Source organism: Trichoplusia ni, unplaced genomic scaffold (assembly GCF_003590095.1).
Source record: "Trichoplusia ni isolate ovarian cell line Hi5 unplaced genomic scaffold, tn1 tig00001093, whole genome shotgun sequence".
NCBI lineage: Eukaryota > Metazoa > Arthropoda > Insecta > Lepidoptera > Noctuidae > Trichoplusia > Trichoplusia ni.
The window spans coordinates 232,996-256,278 of NW_020800094.1; the positions used below are offsets into that span (position 1 = coordinate 232,996).

The window sequence follows — 23,283 nt, forward strand, 5'->3', positions numbered from 1 at the left end:
TCTAATATTTATAACAGATAACTTCAGTTAAAAAAAATTTTAATCCAAAGAAATAGAACACGAAGAAACTACCATCGAAATAACATTTTAGATATCTTAATGACAAACAGTAGTTAGCAATGTAATATGCTAGATAACCCCAGCAAGACTTAATCGGGCCATAGGTCCTAGACTAAAAGTTAAGGACACGAAGAACAGGTTATAGTTTACTCTGTAAAAACGTTCAAGTTGCCGCGTTTTGGGAAATCAGTAATCCACGGTTTTTCAGCCTCGACGACTATTCTCAGACTAGGAACTATTTAGCTATTTTTCTTTTTCAGTATTTATATAACTCATCATAAAAGAATATACAGCCCTATCTTTGTCCAATTACATCATTATAATTTACAAAAATACTTTATAAACCTTAAATAGTTACAGAGTGAACTGTAATCAAAATTGAAGTAAACTCACTGCTAAGATTTATATGATATCAATAAAATTTTCACAAAAAGCGTATTTTTACCTGTAAAAGCAAACTGCTTGGTACCTATACCTACGTAGTACCTAGATCACCTTGCTAGAAATTTGTATTCTAGATAGTTAATCATAGCCTATTCACCTGTTAATCTTTCAAAATATATAATTCGTGCATGTGTATCCTTGTGATAATATTAGTTTGTGTATTTGTAAGTGTTTCCAAACTATAGGACAAATAAGTGACTCGCGGTAATATAAACGTTAAAGCGGTGCTTTCGACTCAAGTCGATATTGACACACCAATATAATATCTTTTGGTTTGGTTTAGGAAACATTTACGATCACTTGGTATAATAATTATGTGTAAATATTATTTGTCCAATTATATTTTAAGAAGAATAGTTTGCATCTCTAATGTGTAACATTTTTGCCAAACTACCCACATGGCGTTATTTCACTAATTAGATAATACATGACGATCACCCAAATAACATATCGCAATATTTAATTAATTTTAAAATACTCAGCATTCCAGGAAAACACAGTTCAAAGATGGTTGATTACGTCGAAAGCATTTATGATACTTAGAAGATGCAAATTATTTAATATCTTGAATGTTATTTAATCACAGTATTACCTACGTACCTATCCTGTTTGTTATGCTGTTCAAGTCGGTGTTTTTCTCGAATGTTACGACTTAGATTAGGTGTTCTGTAAATAGTCCGTGTGGGCTAATAACGATTATGTGAAAATTTATTGTTACTTACTGTAAGTTATATGACAATGTTGAATAAAGTGTAAAATGTATAGCGTTTCTTCTTTCGGTGTTTGTGTACTCATTTTTTTTTCCCAGGCAGGTAGAATAAATTCTTACAGGTTAAAGATGCCATATATCTGGCATGTGAACTATAAAGAGCGACTGTCTAGTCGTATGAAAAATTTGTAAAGGATGGTAAAAATAGACTAAAACCAGCGAGTAGTTTATTACTGTTTATTAATTTATAGAGTGTTGACACACTGAGTATACACACAACTGGAGACAAAATACCGTGTCTTGTTAGTCCTGAACCAGTGTTACTGAGTCTCGAAATAAACAGATTTTGCAAGGAATGAGATCCATATTATCACTCACTGTGGTCAAGCATACCAACATTGTAACTATACATGATGAACTAAAAGTTAATACAATTTTGTCTCCATTTGTTCGCTCACACATCGCTCGCACTAATCATTCCCGGAAACTTAAAGTTATGTCTTATAATTAAAACATGGTGTATTATGATACTTCTAGCATTCAAACTATGGAAGCATTGTTCAGTTATCGTTTATAAAAATATTTAGACGGCGTCGGCGTGTCAGGCCGAGACTACATGCGACTGAGTTTTCTATTTTAACGGGATATATTGCTTCAGCATTCATAAATACATCATATGCAAAGGAAGCTTGTATAAAAATTAGAATATTATTGAAGAGGTTCCGTGTAAGTCTTGTCAATACAGTTTAAATAGTCACTGGAATGTTTTTCATTAGAAAAACTGAGGATATAACCTCAAATGAAATACATTCAAGTCACGGATCTGTAGTCTTGTGTATAAATAAAGAAAACCAGAGAACGCAGCCCCGGTTGGGCTTTTAACAGGAATCTGCGAGAAACACCACGAGCCCTGAGCCAGAGCGTCTGTTCCGTCCACATTGTATGACATACGGCGCTATAAGTAGAGCCAGTATTACTGACGAGGTGGCATTTCTCGCGACCATCCCCGCTAAAAACCGCCGTTCAATACATTACACGCAGTATCACAATACGCCACAAATCAAATTCAATTAGTGCTTTCTTAAAAAAATATGTAGTGATTAAAACAAGTTTACTAGCTTATATATTTACAATTTTATAATCTTCGAATAAGATATACCGCCGTACCAGAGTACCCTTGAAACGCGCCCTATCTATGTCTATTTACAATTTATAAGTGAAATATGCCAAAATGAAAGCCATGTAGTAAAGTAACCTTACATCTATGTCCGTTTAGTTGACACGGTGCGTTTCAAACGGCAGGGAATCAATTCACTTAGTTGCTACCACATGTTTCGTATCTTTTTTTTTAGTTTTTACCATTTTTTCACGTTTGTTACACTACATTATTCATTAGAAATCAGCAAATTTAATGAACAATTCTAGCCAATATTCATTTACCGCGCCGTATCGCCGGCTGTATTTCAAACACAATTCACAAATGTACAGAGAACAGATTGCAATACAACCGACGTAGGAATATGTGAACACTAGGCTAATTAGAAAACTAACATCAAAAACTAAACAATCATTGAGTTACATAACTACAAACTGAATTATTAATGAATATTTTCCTAGTGTAATTGTATCAACATCTGTAATGTAATTTACAGTTAAATATTATACATTAAAAAAAGACGAATAGATCTGTGCTTACACAGAAAGATCATAATATGTACCACTCACTGTGTTGGTGGTTCTCGATAACATGACCACAGTTTAGCTACCTATTTCATACAGCGGTTACTACCGTCATCATGACGAACACAATAAATTAAACGCCGTTAAAATGTCAAATGTCGTACGCATTTAAGATTAGAACGCGCTGGCCTGGACGAACAGAGTCTTGTAACAATGTAGCAGGCAGTCAGCGTGACCGTCTGTATGAAGTTATAGATAGGCTGTGGCTAACGAAAGGCCTCTATATCGAAACAAAGCAAGTCCGTTGTCATTGAGGCGTTCGGCCGCCGAGAGCTGCTCACGCGGCGCGCGTCTCGCATCCCGAGCACACGCACACACACACACGCACGCACACACACTAATGCTATCGCGCTCTCTTCTTCGCCGGTCCACCCGGGGCTGCCGAACGTCGTAATCTCTTTCACTGCGGAACAAAAAATACAAAATTAGTATTGGTACTATTCATTTACATAAAAAAAAACTAGTTTAATACACTTTTCGAATGATTCGACACTAAAAATTTTCGAAAGAAAGTTGGTCGAAATATTTATATACCTCAATAGTCAAGTATAATTTACAACTACTGATGAGTTCAAGATCATACGTAGGCACATTGTACTGTATTCGTCATACGCAACCGTAACTACAAATGTGAACAAAGCTACAGTAAAGTGCAAAATTACCGCAAAATCGCGCGTCTTCCGTCTGCGCTGCTACAAATTATACGCTTGTACTACTTGAAGGTTTTTTATTCAAATTATACAAAATTCACAATGTAGCCTGTCGTTATGTTGAACCTTATTTCACACATTACAGTATTTTTAGTGTTGGCAACACTCATTTTATAATTTATACAATTTTTTAGACAATTAATTAAAAAATATAAAATTTGCGAAGTGCTAAGTCGAAAGTTTTTATTTTAGATCGTAGCAATCAACTGTGTACAGTCAGCATCTCTATGATGGTGCTAAAATATTAAGTTCTTGTGAAAAATAATTGCTGGTTGTACACAATTGACGAATGTATTTAATACTATCAATAATGTTTTTAAACCTTATAAAGTAAAAATTTACAGTGAACAAAACACACACATACACACAAAGTTACATTCAATCACAGTTGTACACAAATATACCATAAAGTAAACAGTTCTAAGGACCGCGACAATTTGATTGTACAAAGAGGAGTTTCCGAAATCATCCGCCGTGGCGACAACGGCGCGAGTGGGCTAGAGGCCATCAGTTTCACTGCTAATAATAATAACATATCTAAAACTGCGTGAAAATAAGTACATCATCTCTACTGCCACTCACGTAAAGTGCTATATATACTGTTCCTCAATGCAATAAATAAAGGTTTGATTGTCAAACATTTATTTTGTATACAACTAATTAGCGCGTCTACTAAAATTTACTACATCATGTCACATGAATATGCACCTCGATATCCTGACGATCCTTCTAATTCTACTCCTTGAAGAAAGTAAACTCGAATTTTCGAATTTCATTTTACATTATTTTATTTTACATGTCATATTTTTAACGACGTTATATTATAAAAATATTTTTCATTCTTCGTGAGTATCATATATTTCAGTGGAAAGTTAATTGCGTTACGCGACATTTTACGTGAGTCATATAAGTCACGTGTACTGCGCAATTTGTTACTATGGTTCAACTTATCAATAAACAGTTCCACTAATACTGCCCGATAACATGTTTATAAACACAATACACTGATTTCAAACTTTTAGTAACATTTTACACAGTGTTAACGACAATGTGAATAGAATAGCTGCTGTCTAGTGCCAATGAACCTCAATTGACTAATATTTAGAGACAGACCTAAAGTACAGACAACACGATACGCTACAGTCGTGCCTTCCTAAAATAGGTAATTAAGCTTAAAAAACACTATTGACGACAGATAGGCTAATCAATAGGGGAATAGAATGTGTAAACAAAAATTTGTTAGTAGTAGTTCCTATCTGAAATATATGGTGCACATTCAGGCAACAGCGAGAGGTGTAAGGATAAAGGGGGACGTTTATGATATCGCCGTAAGCTTCTTCTTGAGTTGACTGACGGACTGGTGACCTTTCACCGGTTGTTTGTTGGCGGCTGATTCGTTTGTAGCGTGCACGGATTTCACCTAGGGAAGGAGCTTGCGTTAGGAAGGGAAAGGAAGGTTGGGGAAAGCTGACTACTCCGCCTTTCGCTAGGCTGAAGACTATCTTCAGTGTTTAACGAGAAAACGTACATGTTGAAAATATTCGAAAGTGTGTAAAACTTTAGTAATAGCATGAAATACAAAGGATTTTAAGTAGGATTCCGATATAATTTCATCGTAAAACGCTGTAACCGGAAACGGTCTGCGTAAAAATTTGGAAACCGTGGGAAACTGTTGTTTTTTGTTACAATATATATGAACGGTACATTGTTGAAGTAATTTACACCAATATTAATTACACACAAGACACTTTTCCCGTTTAATTAACAACTTCTTTTACGCAGTGAGTTTTATGCATACAAATCATGAACATAACATGTTATTATGACTCCAACCTAATTTGCCCAGATTATCTCCTTATTTAGATTATCTCGTTATGCGTGAGACATAACGATGCTATTGAGCTGTCCTGAGCCATTAGTATACTCAAGTGAGTATGGCTGCAGTATCCCCTAGCACAGTGCGTGTACCTCGTTGTTAGGCGGCGGCTGCGAGGGCTGCTGCTGGGCGCGGCGCTGCACGGAGGGCGAGCGGCGGTCGGCGGGCGCGGCGCCGGCCTCCATGTGCTGCTTGCGCTGCCGCAGGATCGTCCAGTCGAACGTGTAGTCGTACTGGTAGTTCATCGTGCGGAACAGGATGCGGAACAGCTGCGCAAATGTAACCCATGCTTTAGAATACTGTTTACTAAATCTGTTAAGGTCAAAGTTTCCGAAAAGCCTGGTCAGATTTTTAATTCTACTTCTGTACATGAAAATGTCTCAAGTACTTTCTTATAGAAAGTGTTATTTTTGGTAACTATAAGATTCGTTTAAGTTACGATTCTGTTAGGTCCGTTTTAGTAAGGCTTAGCTTTACTATATTCCCACTAACATCAAAAATCAGATGTGTGCATATTTAATTGAATTAGATCTAAAACTTAATGTGACTCACCTGTCTCAGATACATGTAATCAGGAGCCTCGTCGAAGGTCAATCCGCGGGTGTAATTTAAATACATCGCAAACTCAGCCGGGAATCCCTGCATGAATAGTTAATACGTTTAAATAGTAGTTTGACACAATTTAATAAAAAATATACAACTGCGCAAAATGCATAAGTCTGAAGGGAGAGTAGAAATTAATAGAGACAATTAAAACATTCCATCAAAAGAATGCATGAATAATACCCATACTCTTTTATAACTGCACATTAATTTAAGAGTTTTAGAGTCCTATGAAGTATTTCATTTAAATCCTTGATAGAGTAATTCTGGTTTATTAGTGATGTAACAAAAGAGCTAAGAGTTAAATTGGCGGCCTTATTCGCGAGGTCGATGGTTCAAATCCATTACCACACACGCCTATGCAGTCCTCTGACGATATGTTGAGCACGAAGCTATTAAAGTCATAATCATAAGCGTAATATAATCTTAACACGGCAATACAATATGATAAAAATCATCACCTGGTTATAACTATAGCTGCTAAATGGTTTTTAATGACGGTAGGAACCATACATAATTATATTTACTGCGCATATTAAATAAAAATATTATTTTGATAATAATATTTTCATTATTTTTCACAGTTAAATTAACTCACAGTATAACCGGAAAACCAAAAAATCCCTTGAGGTTGCAATACGGATTCCTATTCCATAGTTTAGTCGTATTGCATACATGCATCAGAATGTTTGATATTCTGGCATGCACTGCTTACATATGCAAATGAAAGCCTCTTGGCACGGGGTGTGTAATTGTCTCACCTTACAGAGCACCTCAACGGGCGTGGACATCTTTTTCTCACTAATTCGCTCGTACTTTTGCTTCTTAGTGATCGCCTTCAGCCCTTGCCATGGCAGCGAGCCTCTGTTGAAACATCGTCACGATTATAAATCCATATATTTATCATCAGGTAGGTCAACTGACGTAACAGTAAACTAGGCCGTTGAATGGTAGATTGTTCGTCATTCATATACATGTGACAAGAGTCACGTAACCAACTCTGCTAATAATCTGTACATAGACTGCTCTGTATAAGATTTATTGAAGACAATATTGCTAAACCCTTCAAATTGGATGTCAAAATACAAGTTAACACAGTACAAAGTTTTTTTTAATAAATCAATATTACAATAATCAACTTTACCAAATATTGAAAATAGAGTGCCGTACTTATATACTAAACTTTTCCATCTAAAATAACAGTTAGTGAGTCAGAACTACCACGAATCGAAATATATACACAGAATCGATAAAAGCCGATGTAGATAATTTAACAGGAGCTATGCGTGACGTCACATTATTAACAGGCGTATCACGCACGTGTTTGTGTGTCATATTGAAAATGTATTTTTCTGGAAAGAACTTCGTTTATCTATTTTTCTGCTATCTATTTTTTCGTCAAAGTAAAAAAGTAGCGAGCGGAATAACTTAATGCTAAAAAACTACTAATTAATTATGCTGTCCAATCAAATCGTTAGACCACCTACAAAGGCACGTGCTATTTTCCTGGCTATTCAATAAGATCTTTCGTACTTTCAATATACTTGGCATTATTTTGGTACTGGCCGTAGAAACTTATACCACGTTGTAGCATGAGTCAATAGGATATAACAGTTTGATGAAGAGCCCTCATCAGCTTGTCATTTCACATTCGGCGGTAGCTACTTGAATACATAATACTACATCTAGATAAGGAAATAAGGTCGCTTACCTGTTGAAATACATAAGTACGTATCCGAGAGACTCCATGTCGTCCCGCCGCGACTGCTCGATGCCGAGGTGGGCGTTTATCGAGGCGTACCGAGCCGTGCCTGACACAAACAATTTCTTATTTAGAAAACATCCAAATTACTATCAAGCTTTGGTGTTTTTTTTCAACGAAATTGTGAATTGTTAGACTATTTGCACGTAAATTTTGTAGTAAATGTCTGTCTGCTGAAAGACGGGTATCGATAAATATAGTTGATGAATAAAAGTTTGTATTAACGTAACGTAACAAACCTTTCCATAAAATGAAACATCATAAAACTTAGCTACTAGATGCTAACTTAGCTTTGAAAAGGTTGATGTTAGATATTACAAGAACAATAACTCCTTTTCTTGCGTTATTTGTACACCTTACAATAAGCTGTCTAAGGCAACTATAATACCATATTTCATAGAACTTACATAACAACAGACATTACTGCAATTGGTTAGTCACTGACAAATAAATACAACGTGCGCTGTATGTGTCATTTTTATCGAATATCCCGTCGTGTTTATTTGCAAGTATATCATGAATCTTGTCAAATGATAAGAGTTTTAATAATATAAATAATTAAACCCGATACGTTTATTACCTCATGATAATGTTATCAATGCGTGATAACAGTTCTTAAAACGCATTGGTTGTTCTGCTAATAATTTTCTTGTCGAAGTTCTTTATTTCTGCGTTGACTGTTCTTGTAGGGAGAGTTACTAACTAAATGATGAATATCAAACAATTATTCATAAACGATTTGGTAATTTAAGCACATTGGACTTTTAATTTATTTATTTACGCAATAAATCGTTGCTCATGAGTATTTGAGAAGCACACTAATTTTGTGCTGAGTTACCCACATTTACTTAGATGAAGTGAATTTCATATACGAATGGCCTATACTTAATGCCATAGGGCTGTGGAATCTTGGATATAAATTCCTTGAACTATCTATATTTCGAGAGCAATAAAACTTGTCTTCAATAATCTATGTAAGCCATCGTTGGGCAAGAGCGGGCAAACGCGGATGTCTGAAATACCGAGCACTCCTTATGACTCACGCCGCGTTCTGTAAACAGTGGCACAAGGGACTCGCTTAGGTAAGAATAACCATCGGTACAATCAGCAAGAACGATACGATTCGATACGGAATGAAATAAGCTCACTGAAAAAATATTGAATATTGCGTTGTCTTATGATTTAATATTGGTGATCAAAATTAAATTCGATAGTTCTTAAATCAAGCCTATTTTTTTTAAGTAAAATCATCTATTCCATTCAATTTTGTGTTTTGAAAATCTGACTATGTTCATGCATTTCTTCGCTGGCCATACAAATGATAATTTATCGCATCGCGTGTAAAAGGCTCCTTGTTTCTGCTGTTTTGATAATATCCGTAGTAAGATTCAGTTACTATGAATATTTATTTAACGTTACATATTCTATTAAAAACAAACAACTGATGTTTTGTGTTCTTGGATACGCTATTTAATATAGACTCTTATAACGATATTAGCATTGGTTTATTAATAGAATCATTGTTCGTACTGTAACAAAGGAAACTATTAAATTAACCTCATAATTTGTTAGATTCATTATTACAATAACTTTTAATATAAACAAAAGCATACATCGCACTGCTTTAATAAATAGTACAGTTTTTATACGTTGAGGTAAATGTGTTGTAAGATACCATAACACAGTAATTATTGTACGTATCATCAGTCTAGCGAATCGTTATTAACGAAATAAAACTCGACCTAAATACTTGACTTAAATAATGGTAACCTTGAGAAACATTGTTAGTGATATTGTAATTATTGTTGGCGGCGCTAATCTTAGACAGACATTAAAACTGCCGAAATTCATCAAACAGCCGTTAAGTATTTTTTTAGACAAATGGTGACAATAGATTCAATACATACAGGCATAATTAATGCTGGGTTATTGGTACGCGCTGAAAATAAAATTATCTAACGACCAGTCTTTAGCTTTAACGTCTTTTGCGGTTGTGTTACCTTAAAATACATTAAATTGGACAAAAACAAAATTAGTAAAATATGTATATTTAACCTTATCACTGTTTATTACGATAAAACTAAGAAGAAAAAGTGAGATTTACTAAGATCACAGAAGCGCTTCTGAAAAACTAACGATACCAAAATCGTACAATGGTAGTTACTGTTTAATACTTATTTATACAAATGAAAATAGCAAAAATATTGAACTCTGTCGGGCACGGCAGAAGTATGAGGGGGAAGGAACTTAATTTAATTATTAGATAGTGATTTAATTATAATACTGACCGGTTAGATTCTTATCCTCGCGGTAGGTGATGTGGGTGCGCGTGCGCAGGTCCCTGTATTTCTTGGCGAGGCCGAAGTCGATCATGTAGAGCTTGTTGCAATGGCGCCCGATGCCCATCAGGAAGTTGTCCGGCTTTATATCGCGGTGGATGAAACACTTGCAGTGGATAAACTCCACGCGACCCAGCATTTGATCTGTGTACAATTAATTAGTCCATTACATATTGTTATGTTACGTTATGGAATGAGAGTTCGACTCGCCATTAGACACCATATTCGTAACTTTTTTATAAAATGAGGATATATTCAATGTTTCAAAATAAAGTTGAATAAACACTTGCACATTTGGGTTCTGTAAAAAAAACAAAAGGTCTTGCGAAATGACTTAAGAAATCTATACAAACAAATAAATCGAATATCCACCACTTCCATTGACCTTATTTACTCTTTACTTTTTGTTTCACAAGTAAAACGAAAAAAAAGTCAACTCTTCTAGATGGTGATAGACAATAGCAGATTGAGATATACTTAAAACATGAGTTTGCATTTTCAATGCAACATGTATTCGTTTTGTAAACGATATAAACTGTTTTACATTCAATTCATATCAGAATAACGCAAAAATAAGGTAACATTTGGATTTGTTCATATTTCTATAGAGAAAATAATTATTAAGACTATGATAGTATGCAGTAAATAAATACATCATTACAACGGCAGCAAAATGAACAGCCCCAAATGTTACTACATGTAAACAATGAAGGCAAAATGATGTTACCTTGGTGTTCCGATTTGTGCGTATAAATAAATAATAGAGGAAATGAGTAGGCGGTAAAACTGGTTAATACTTGAGTTGAAATTGAAAGTTATTGTCTAAACCATCAAAATCGGGAATTATATCTAACAAAAGCGACTTTTAGTAAAATAAATAGTTATTATTATTATTGTGACAATAATGAACATGGGTTGCTCATGATAAGAAATAAGTGATCATCGAAAACCTTAAATTAGCGTATTGTCTATTTTCGTCTAACAACTTATTGATAATTCATCATTTTCTTATGACAAAATTTACAATGAATTTTTTTTATACTGTAAAAAAAACAACAGTTAACGATTAATTTTCTTACCAATGGTTAAATAAATGATAAATCTATACTTTTTACCCAACAATGGACGCCAGTTTTAGTAGAAGCGTAACAATCCGCAGTCGACCCTTCCAAAATTCAGATATTAATGCAAGTGGGGCAAAAATACAGACCTGCCAGCATGAGAACAGTCTTGATCGTGAACTGGCGCGAGCAGAAGTTGAAGAGGTCCTCCAGTGAGGGACCTAGCAGGTCCATCACCAGGATGTTGTGGTCCTTCTCGTAGCCGTACCATCTGGAACAAACAGACTCGGTAATGAGCTGACTATGTTGTGTGTCACATACAAAAGTTCTTGGCCTCTGGTGTTTATAGAGATATAATATATCTTGTCGATTAGTGTATTGGTTAGGACGATTAAATAGTTTATTTTGACAACACAATCGTAATTAGTTATCCTCAAGCGTATGACGAGGTTTTATGACATTATTGTGTTTCAGTAAGTATAGAGCTATGAAAATATCGTATAGAATTACAAATCACTATTATTAAAAATGGATCTAGGAAGACAAGGCAAGACAAACGCACAATAACAAAAACAATCCTATTAACATTATTTTAGATGCTCTAGCGTTTCAGGCGCTCAATATTGCTAAGGAGTATTATGATATAACACAATGGCCTTATACCTAATACCTGAACTTTCTCTGAACGCAGCTCGCTACAGCGCGATGTCACTCGCTCATGTGAACAATTGTATGTTTATTTATAAACGTATATTCGCTTATATTGAAAACACGTGAACAGAGGCGTAGTAATGTTTAGCAATGTTAAACGTCTGGTAAATTTCCTTAAAATGTGCCTGTTATTCATAAAAACATTAGCGTATTTCATGAATAACAAAGGACGAGTCAAGGTTATAATAATACTTACGATTTTATGGATATTTTTAGCACATCCTACACCTTAAGGATCAATAGACAGGTGAACTATAATAACTCGCACAGCATTCACGTAAAAGTCAGATATGAAAGTATACTTAGAAACCTGCAAATGTTAGTTACGCAACCAACAATAGTCTGATCTTAAAGCCAGTCATTTGCGCCGGTTTTTTGGATAGATTGACAGCTATCTTAACTAATAGGTGGCGCTTCTTTTCTCGTGTCGTCATGAAGATAGATTTATTTCCAAATTGTAATATTTATGGTATAAAATAACAATTTAGGATTTCTTTAGATATACCTATGACATATTTCATCATTTATTTCGTTTTATATATAGCAATCTAATCTGTAATAATCACATAAAAATACGAAGTAATATTGAAACTGTTTTCAGTTTCATGATCCCAGGTTATATGAACATTCAACAAGAGCTGTACATTAGATTGCTACAACACAATTTCACGGTGAGTATTACGCGGCGCCGCGACGCGTAACCAACGTTTTGGCGAATGTAAAAACTTTTCTCTGCGGACAATGCGGTTATTTTAGGCTTTGTGTCTGTTGTATAGGCACGCCAGTTAAGTTAGACATTTTTTTTAACTACGAAAGTAGAAAGTTGGCATTAGTTTAGATTTTTCTTCCAGGACTAAAAATATAATTTTGGTTTGTGTAATTATACAAATTATTACAAATAATATTAATCCATAAAAATTAATAAATATGTTTTATCGAACACTGAAAATGTTTTAAGCCACAATTTGTAAAAACAATTCTAATTTACGATGCGGCTTCAATTAGCGCGACCTAGACGATAAAAGTATTAATGATAGAACTAGGTAACAAGAACATATCCTTTAATTAATTGATATTTATGTATTACACTTATGAATAAGTCAACCGGTAACTGTTATAAGAAACAAATTTATAAAAATCGTACAAGGCACCCAAAGTACCATAATTAAATTACTTGTACTAAATCGGAAGCCGAAGCTGCATAAATTATTGTTTTTATTAAGGAAGTGCTTCGTATAGGAAGCGGACAACCTAAATAATTCGTATGCTATAAATCCAAGTACATATCTATAAAATTCGATCGCTGTGGACGTCTGACGCGTGGAGGTAAAGACGAAAATATTTCCATCTAAACGTTATACCATTAAGATTTACGAAACCTCGAATATGAGCTGTCAGATGGTCAAGCCATTTGCAATTTAGGGCTGACAGAATAGAACCGAAAACGTGATCAGAGTAAGGCGGGTTTAATTTATGACGATAGGAATTTTGTTTAGCAGCTGTCTTTGAAAAATAAAATGTAGGTGTTGTCGTGATTATCATTCGCGGAACTTGTCGGTTTTTCTACACTTGTGATCCATATCTTTCGGTGTAATATCGATATAGCAAAAAAGAGGAGCTCGTGGCTAAGCTATAACCGCATAAGTGATTCGATCACAGGTTAAGCTATGCTTGACGCGGTTCGTCCGTAGACGGGTGACCATCTTTGTCATAACGAGTTCCTCCGTGTTTCGGAAGGCACGTTAAATTGTGGGTCCTGGCTGTTATTCCTACATCTTTGACAGTCGTTAGAGGTAGTCAGAAGCTTGAAAAAGTCTGACAGCCAGTCTAACCAAGGGGTTTCGTGTTGCCCAGTTAACTTGAGGTTGAGGAGGTCAGATAGGCAGTCGCTCCTTGGTAAAACACTGGTACTTAGCTGAAACCGGTTGGACTGGTAGCCGACCCCAACATAGTTGGGAAAAGGCTAGGCCAATGATGACAAAATATGTGTTTTGGTTTGGGTAACATATAAATAAAGGGAATTATGAGAGGACTAGAATTCGATTAGGTCCTAACAATCATACATTAAACTGAGAGGTCACAGAAGCAATCGAATGCAAAAGATATCCATAGTAAGACGAAATGCGAGAGCGTGTAGGCAGACTAGACCAGTCGTGTCTCAAAGCAACATTACATCTGAAGGTTATACTCATGTTCAAACGAAATAATAGTCTGCATTGAACTAGCTAGCTAACAATCTGACAATGAATGAACGTATATTTTATTTGACCCTTGTAACACATCACTTTGAGTTACAAGATAATGATATAGCGAAATTGGCCTTCAAAAAATGAGATTTTATATTATGTGTAAAATGATGACCGTCAAAAAATATGTCAAGTATATCTGAACAATGTAGGATGTTATTAATGTATCTATTCATTCTGAACGTCTGTCGCTGAATTTCGCAGTTGTTTCGCGCTGTACAATTTGTTCTTGTAGAAACGCGTGTATATTAAACTTTTTTTGTGGAAAAGAATGTGGTAAGTATAAATAGGGTACCTTGACCAATGTTATCGCTAAATATTAAGCTCGTGATTCACTTCGTCATCGTAAAGAACGTCAATTGGGAGTTAACCTTAACATCGACGAGGAATGTTGCAAACAAATCTAGTTATTTCTAAAGTTTTTTAATTGCGAAACGTATTCTTTAACGTTAGTAGGTCGTTCTATCAGTACAATAGTTACCCACGCTTCTTTAGTTGTCCTAACTATGCTTATTGATAGTTGTTGCGTATTTTACGTCAATGACATAGAAACTATGGCCTAATGGGTCCACACTTTGGTATGTAGGTTTTCAAGCGTACATGTTTTGTTTACAAGTTAATTAATATTTAAGGTTCAGGGACCATAACCTAAATTACCATCTAAAACAATATTATTGACGCATAATCCATTACTAAATTCTATTTATAATAGTTACGATAACAAACTATAAAACTATGGTCGTTGATTGGGGCGTGGTAATTTTTCCGTTATAACCTTGGCCTTGTGTGGCTTTTTAGAAATAAATTAAAGTACGTTATACCTAGAAAGCCCTAGTAGTCGCGTGGTTTGCCCGATATGATGAACGAAATGACGAACGTATGTTTTACATTCATAACCACGGTAACCAAGCGACAGACAACAAAGATAGTATTTAATGTGTTTGAATTGAATACCGTTATACCCGGTGCAACAACCAGGTGCACAAACTGGTTTCATTATCTTTATTCACAAAAAAATCTCATTACGAAGCTTGGAGCTGTGGACAGCAGCTTCTTTGAAATTGTATTTCGACGAAATTTAACAACGCACCCTAAAATATTAGGTATGATTTCGACATTGCCAAATTCACAACAAAGTTTTTTCCTAATACAATACACTTTGCCCTCACAAAGAAAACTTAGAAGGAAAATTTTTAAACTTCGACATCAAAATGGTTGCCGAAGCCACATAAATCGTATTCGCGCATGTAACACGAAATTGCAAGTTAGCTAACCCGCTTTCTATGGCTTTAGTTTATAAACTTATATACAACGGTTGTTATACCTATATCGAAATCTGATAAACCTTGTAACGATTTAACATTGAATTGAGGTCAGACTTCTATTTGATTTTGCGCCGTAGGACCTCAATTGAATCAAGGACTTGTTGCCTATGGTGAAGAATATTTAATTAGATGAGAAACTAATTGACGTGATGGATGTGACAGTAATTTGACGATTAAAGGTGTTAAAGGTATGATGAATGGATAATTAATAGGTTAAAATAAGTTACTGTGACAATGATTAATAGTTTCCATTTAAAACATCGAACATGTTCATGCCTGTCTCTCATAAAAAGCCTCGCAACTTGTTTCGGTGGGCTCTTTAACGGTTTTCGGAAGTTCTAGCCTTTTTTAATTTTGTGAACTAAATAAATAGCGCTTACTTTGCACCAAAAGCGACGCATGGCATTCAGGTTACAGAAATTTTAGAAAATATAATGTTTTCAGTTATTCTTTTCTGAAATATTAACTACAATACTTCGTATGGGCTCTAAAGATATCGATGAGAATCATTTCAGGTATGATCGTTCAAACAGGAGTTCGACAACAAAATACAGTTGCGAACGTTACGGTTCGCCGCGTCCTACCGTACGTTTGTACGTATTTAACTGATAGTTACCGCTGACACTTAGCTGTGCACCGTGTTCGTAGGGTTATTTATAGTAACTTATCTTTTGTGAACTAATTAGAGGTGACAGTGTGGTATTATGCCTTGTTTGTTCACTTCCGTCTGAGTATATCATTACTTAGTTTTCAATTATTATTTTTTTCAATCTATTGTTGAAAGGAAAGTTTGTCATAGGGATTCTGAACTTTAAAGGAAAAAACCGGATCCTTTATATATAACTTTATTGTATGTTTCTATCCGCCTGCCAAGAAACATTAGTTATGTGGAAGGCACTGCGGGGATTCTTTAATATCAATTTTATTTGTAAGTTGTCATTTGCCGTAATTGCCATATCTCAATATGCTATCAGTACCCGTGATTGTTACACCCAAAAACACAAGAGCATCGCATCTAACTGGTTTTTTTAAATCGATTTTTTATAACAAATTAAGTAGTACTAAATTTTTTGGAAGATAGATACTTACCTTATGTGTGGTATGCCGATGCCCCCTTGGAGCATCTTATACACTCGGCTTTCATAGAGAAGTTGTGGGTGTCGCGCCTTTATAGATTCTATCTTCACTGCTACCTCCTACAACAAAAGCATAATAAACATGAGGAATAATCACACACAGTATCATTGCTATTAAAATAATCAGAAGACAAAATAGCGGTATGGTTAAAATTAAGGAATGACGATCAGAAACTAATATAATACTGTTTCAATGATTGACTAATCAGGAGGAATTTTCAAATCGAGATTTTTGAAAAATAATATACAAATTAACAGACGTTAAAGATTTTTTAGAGGCATTTCTCCACAGATTAATCTTAACAGTCCAAAAAAATCTGGCTTAAATAGACAATTAAAAAGGCAGAACAAAACATTCACGAACATGATTCAGCAAAGCTTAAAAATGATTGTAACATAAATTTGAACATAAAAAATGTTCTCATTGGCTGATTACGAAAACAATATCCTAACAACATTGTTGCTATGCGTCAAGCTCTGTGCAGAGCAGAATGCAGTGCAGTTCGAGACATCTGAAGTTCTATACTGCTTTCGTACATATGTTTATCATTTTCATGTATATATAACAATATGGCACCACCGTCTACCACCTGTCACGGCATTACACAATTCATAATGAACATCCGGGCTTTCTCGCGACGGTACGGGAGAGTGCGGTTTTCGATTAGTGATTAAGTCTTTAAATTAAATAGGTTTTGTGTTATAGGAGTTAGTATTAGGACTTGATAAGTATTCATTGCCGATTCGAGAAAGCTTTTAATGTTGTATTCGTTTTAAATGTAGGTGGGTGACTTTGTTTATTTGAGCATTTCATGCAGTTAGTCAGAGAGCAAGTTTGTACTTTAACTGTACATGATAAACACCTCAACATACCCATGCGTTTTTAGTTAATTAATTTTACATAAAGCATGTTAAAAAGTGCCTTTAAGTTTTAACAAACCAACAACAAAGGTAGAAAACAAAAAGTACACATTAGTTTTCATTTTAAAATCCCTGGTGTCTGTTAATCAGTAGGTTCTCTACTGTGTGCCTGTCTTTACTGCTAATGGTCTACTTTCTCTCAGAAATAAACAATAGTAGTAGTAGGTTACTCTCAGTTAGTCCACAGAAAATGTAACAAACCAGTTTTCGTTAACAAGTAACAGCAAAAAACAGCGAAAAAAAATTGAGAAAATGGATGGATATTCAATCCAGCATATTAATAACTTTGACAGTTGTTACCAGAAAGATAATTAATAAAATCTTAAAAACCCAGGGATGTGTTACTGATGACTATATTTTGAGTACTTGATTATAATTATGGAAATATTGTGCTCAATAATGTGGTAAAGTAAAATACACAGTTTAATACAAGCTACTATGTTTATATCACCCACAATGGATGGGTACAAGACATTGAAAGTGGACCAAAATTACTCTTCTTGACAATCATGATTGATAAGCTCAAATTACCAACAATGTATATTAATGTTGTGTAAGGTCCAATTATCAAACAGATCAAGATAAGTCAGTAGAGAAACTATGCAGCTAAATACTTTGACCCACATATGTGCAAATATATTATAAACAAAACAGTGTTACTGAGTAACAGACTAACAGTTAAGTTTGGCTGTGACCTGAATTATTTAAAAAGCATAATTAAAAAACCAGACCGATAATATTTATATTGGGGGCTTGAACAAGCTTGTGTTTTAGTAAAAAATCGTCACTTCTATATGTTAAAATATTATCATTTCTTTTCAAACTTGTGTGCAGTAAGGCCAGTAAGTTAAAAGCATCTCATAAATACAGTTATTTAAATAACCATGTCTGTATTAAATAATGAACAGAATATGTATTGTATGAATAAATATTATTTCATAATTTACATGTTATTATAAAAACAAACATTGTCTATCTAGTATTTACAAAACTGACATCAACAAGCTTCTGAATTTTGATATTTTCATGTGTTACCTAAATATTTTAATACCTTGTCAAGTTACATGGCATAATTTTGATATTAAGAAAGTGGGTAAGATGAAATGGTGTTAAAGCGAAATATGTATATTATCTAGCTTCTATGAATGATGAATTCTGAGAATGTTTTTGTATGGGTATATTTAGTTTGATATACAGTGCATGCAAACTCATTGAGAATAACATAACTATTGCCTATCTATCTGAACTTCAATCCCAATAGATAAATAAACAATGGTAAACAAATACATCTAGTAAATAACTACATTATGAGCAAGTAAATATATATTATATTCATGTCTTCCAGGGCAGAGGTTAAAATGAATGCTACAATGTTACATAGTCTAGATTTACCCTATATAATTAATAGCTTTTTACACAATACTGTTTATATAATGTTAAGTTTTGTGATCTTACATTTGTGATAAGGATTTCAGCTGACTCATCAAATTATAGTTTCACCAAAGAAGTACTTTCTACTTCTTATTTAGCTTATTTGATCAATATTAACATAAAAAATACTAATCTAAGAGCATTACTGTTTCAATGTCAGGGATTCCTTAATAACATGTTTTTTATTGATAATCAAAAATTATGACTATTGTTGCTTTTGTTATTAAAATGCAAGACCTTATGACATTGAGAGTGAAGATTTGTGAAAAAAATACGAAAAGATTTTGTCATCAACTCCTTGATACAGTATTTAAATTTATAATAATATGCTACCTACATGGATACAAATTTATCTTTAAGCAATTTCTTAAGAGTCGTATTTGTGAATACCTGTCTTCTGACAATGACTTAGACTATAATAGAATATTTATTTATTTGTATTTAGTATGAATTTGTATTTTTATGAATATTAATCACTTGAAATTGGGTTTATTACCAAGCATAATTTAACATAATTTATCACTTAAATAGAAAGTTGTGTTATACACAGATTTACAAACAAATTTATTGTTTTTTACATGTTTGTAGATAGTAATAAATTTGATGTATGTAACAAAGCATCAAAGTTACCAAGTGCAAAGTAATAGGCAATTATCTAATTAAAGAGAGCTCACAGCTGGTGCCTTGATCGCACATTACAAGTTTGTACACGATATGAAACTCATCCAAGGAGTTTCGCAATCGCCACATAAGCCATTGTTATACAGGAATATTGCAGAACTACAGTTCTGTAAACACTAAAATATCACGTTATGTACAACTTAAATATAAGATCTGTACATCTGACTACTCGTATATAATACTGACGGGTAGGATTTTCAAGTGTGTCCTAATTACGTAAATCGTCCTTTACATGAGAAATATTTAGCGACATAAAATTAAAGGTAGGTTTATATTGAATGCTGCCCTTTATATTATCAATATATACGCCCAGACCGCCATTTTCAAGAACAAAAACCCCGAAATACACGGCCGTCTTGACACAAGCAATCGTTCCTCAAAATTGACCAGTACCAAAATCGATATTGGAAACTTTATTTACCTCTCCATCGTTAACGTATATGGCTAAAAATATGTCCCCAAAGCTGCCACCGCCGATTTTGCGAATAAGGTTGTATCTGTCATTTATCATTATATGTTTTCGGGTTAACAACATGCGTTCGAAGGCAGCCATTTTCTTTTTCCTTCATCACTCGTTGTCACTAAAATTATTGGTGGCCCATCGCACCGAGTGAAATTTTAACACAACACTGAGTTAATTTAAAGTTTACGTTTGTTCAAAATCACTATAAACCATAGAAACACTACGAAATACCACTGAAAATTATTTTATTACGAAGTCTAAAAAGGTGTCGTCAGCCTATTTCATGTGACGTCACAATGGCAGTGTTGCCAGCTCTTAGAACAACTCGACTACCAAATTGAGACGCGTTGATGTTGCCATTCGATTCAACTCGATTTATCCTGTTTGGAAAAATAATTGTTAACAATTTCTAATGAATGTTTTTTATAACAATAAGAAATAGAAATCAAAGTTGTATTAAAAATTCGAGCTAAGTTATATTCAAGTGTTGGTCCTCACATGTATTTGGTACTTTGTACTGAACCTTAATTTTTACAATACTAATCGCAAATGTATTTTTCGATTCTAGAAAACTTAAAAAATACTATTTTTTTTTGCAATTCAAGTTTAGAATAGAATTACTTAGTGTTTACCCAAATGAAAAGGTATCTTCAGAGATCCCTAAAAATCGTTTATCTGTAGCTTAGCAGTAAGAAATATCTTTTTAAGGATGGATATGACCAGTGAGGTATGAGGTATTCATGGTACACTTGGATGTGTCTACATGCCAAATAATCTTATTTTTTCAACTATTTTAGTAGTATTTTATTAATGAGAACCCTGTGCTCTTGATATTACTAGATGTATTGTGGCGCCACTTGGGGGATTGAGGAGTTATGTTCCATGGTGGACCATGATGGGCTGTGTTAATTATTACATTGATTGCTTATAAGTATGCATAATCAGTATATTATAAATATATAAATGAAAATCAGAAGTAAAACAAAGAGTTTTTGAACCAAATATTAATGGACAAAGCAACATAGAGAGAGTGGGTGGTTGAATAGGGTGGGAGGAGTTACGGTGTAAAGGGAGGGGAGGCATGAAGGCACTTGTTTGGGAGAATATTCGTAAAATAAATTGCATAAATGATGGAATAATGATTTTATACCATAATTATAACCTAAAACACAGTTATGGGTTATAATAGGTTAATCATAAAAAGACAATTCTAAACATCCCTTAAAGATATCTACCAACTCTTCAAGACAAAGGTAATTATTAAAGATAAAAACAATTTATTGAAAGAAATTAATTGGTAAAATTGGTGGAATAATCAACGAGTATCATCTCAATGTAAATAGAAACCTTTATCTTTTCCTTTTTTTCAACGAGTCCCACACTAAGGAATTTAATTCTTGTGTGGCGAGGGGTTTCACAAACATACAATTTACATGCACAAAGACACCCAGACTCACGACAAGCATTCGTGGAACGCACAAATGCTTCTCCTACGCGGGGATCGAACCCGCGACACGTCGCGCAAAATGGGTTTGGCGTGATGACCTCAACCACTCGGCTATCCGTGCAACTGTAGTTATAGTTCATTGTTTTTAACAAAACATGATTCAAATTAGCTTAAATTTACATAATGACTAAATGGGGGAAAAATATAAATATTTTGTTGATTTAACTCTACATATATGTCTAAATGGGAAAGCTCTATCATTGCTGATAGATTCATATGATCAAATCTCTATTATTCAATTTAATTAGATGTCAAATCTTTCTTAATACATTTTTATTCAAGTTTAAACTGTAGGTAGATAATATATTTCTTTGACATGCCATATGCATTGCATGTGATTAGATTTTTTGTGAAACCCCCATGACAAAGATTAAAATCCTTAATATAGGAGTTATTATTAAAAAATAGTATAGTATCGGGAATAATATTTTATCAATTACTGAGACATTTGTGCATAAACCAATTGATGTATGTGTGCAAATTCAATTTAATAACAACTTGTCTAAAGAAACATTTCATTGAATTGTTTCAGATCACCTCATCAAATTCATAAAAAAATCTTATCAATGACTATTAATGCCTCACATAGAATCTTTGTTATTAAAAACAATTATGAATGTACAGAATGACCACATTCCTTTACCACAAAATAACAGTTAATTTTAAGTTCCTATTATTTCAATTATTTATCCTGTTTACTCAGTTTTCTTACAACTAATCACAGAAAAAATTTTTTTTACAAGAAATGATCAGTAAAAGTATCAGTTTATTTCCTGATATTAAATTAATTTACAACATTTTCTTTAGTCATGTTGACAGAAAATCAACATCTCAATATTAATAGCAATGCTATCAAACTACAGTCCTTGTACAACCACATCTTAAATTCACATTAGTGCAGAAGAAAACACCACAGTACATAGTACCGTCTCTCTTCCACAACTGCAATAATACACACTACTTTGGGTTATGATAGGCCCCCAGATATGCATAACATTGCCACTAAAAGCATAAATGTTTGTTTTTTATAGTTGTAACTGACTCACTGGTGAATTCAAACTTCTAAAAACAACCAGTTGCATCAGGATCTGATCATTGCTATAGTGTTGCATACAAGACACATAATTTTACTTGTAAATATCTACAAATAACATTTTATGTTGTAAAAGTTACAGAAAAAAGAAGTAAATAAAATGGCGAAGTATATTGTAGTATCACATATTTTACCACAGTTAATATACTATGTATAAAGAGGTATGGCCATACTAACAAAACTGTATATTTTTACTTAAAAAATGATAGAAGGCTTCAAACACTGGTTCATTACATTTTACTTTAAGAATAACCCAGTGTGCCTACTAAACAAATATTGTATTAGAGTTGTGTAGAGTTTCAAGTTACAAGACGACACCTGAGGAACATTGCCATTTCTCAAGAATTTGTTATTCAATCTCTGGGATGGTACCTACATTGTTTCCACGTATGTACTAGTTTAAATTAGTAGCTGAAGTGATTTGTTTACTTTGATAATTCATATTATTATATTAATGTTGTGGAC

General features: G+C 33.8%; 1 protein-coding gene across 2 annotated transcripts; it reads right to left on the minus strand.

The window, feature by feature from the left end:
* Nucleotides 1–1,436: 1,436 nt before the first annotated feature.
* Nucleotides 1,437–20,541, minus strand: LOC113507224 (casein kinase I-like). Of its 2 annotated transcripts, none has more exons than XM_026890096.1 (9): nt 20,177–20,539; nt 16,676–16,782; nt 11,454–11,575; nt 10,193–10,387; nt 7,854–7,953; nt 6,904–7,006; nt 6,092–6,178; nt 5,632–5,808; nt 1,437–3,356 (listed from the first exon to the last, which is right to left on the minus strand). In XM_026890096.1, exons 1-9 carry the CDS (start codon nt 20,306–20,308, stop codon nt 3,354–3,356), a joined length of 1,026 nt encoding a protein of 341 aa, XP_026745897.1. In that variant the 5' UTR covers nt 20,309–20,539; the 3' UTR covers nt 1,437–3,353. The 2 variants fall into 2 exon arrangements, with proteins under 2 accessions (XP_026745897.1, XP_026745896.1); XM_026890095.1 differs by lacking the exon at nt 1,437–3,356 and adding an exon at nt 3,666–5,083 and having other exon boundaries at nt 20,177–20,541.
* Nucleotides 20,542–23,283: the final 2,742 nt, after the last annotated feature.

Coding starts and splice junctions, on each gene's coding strand:
- LOC113507224 (XM_026890095.1), bottom strand. CDS start 20,308: ATGGCTGCCTTCGAACGCATGTTGTTAACCCGAAAACATATAATGATA. Junction 6,179..6,903: donor CCGTTGAGGTGCTCTGTAAG/GTGAGACAATTA, acceptor CTATTCATGCAG/GGATTCCCGGCTGAGTTTGC. Junction 5,809..6,091: donor ATTACATGTATCTGAGACAG/GTGAGTCACATT, acceptor ACATTTGCGCAG/CTGTTCCGCATCCTGTTCCG.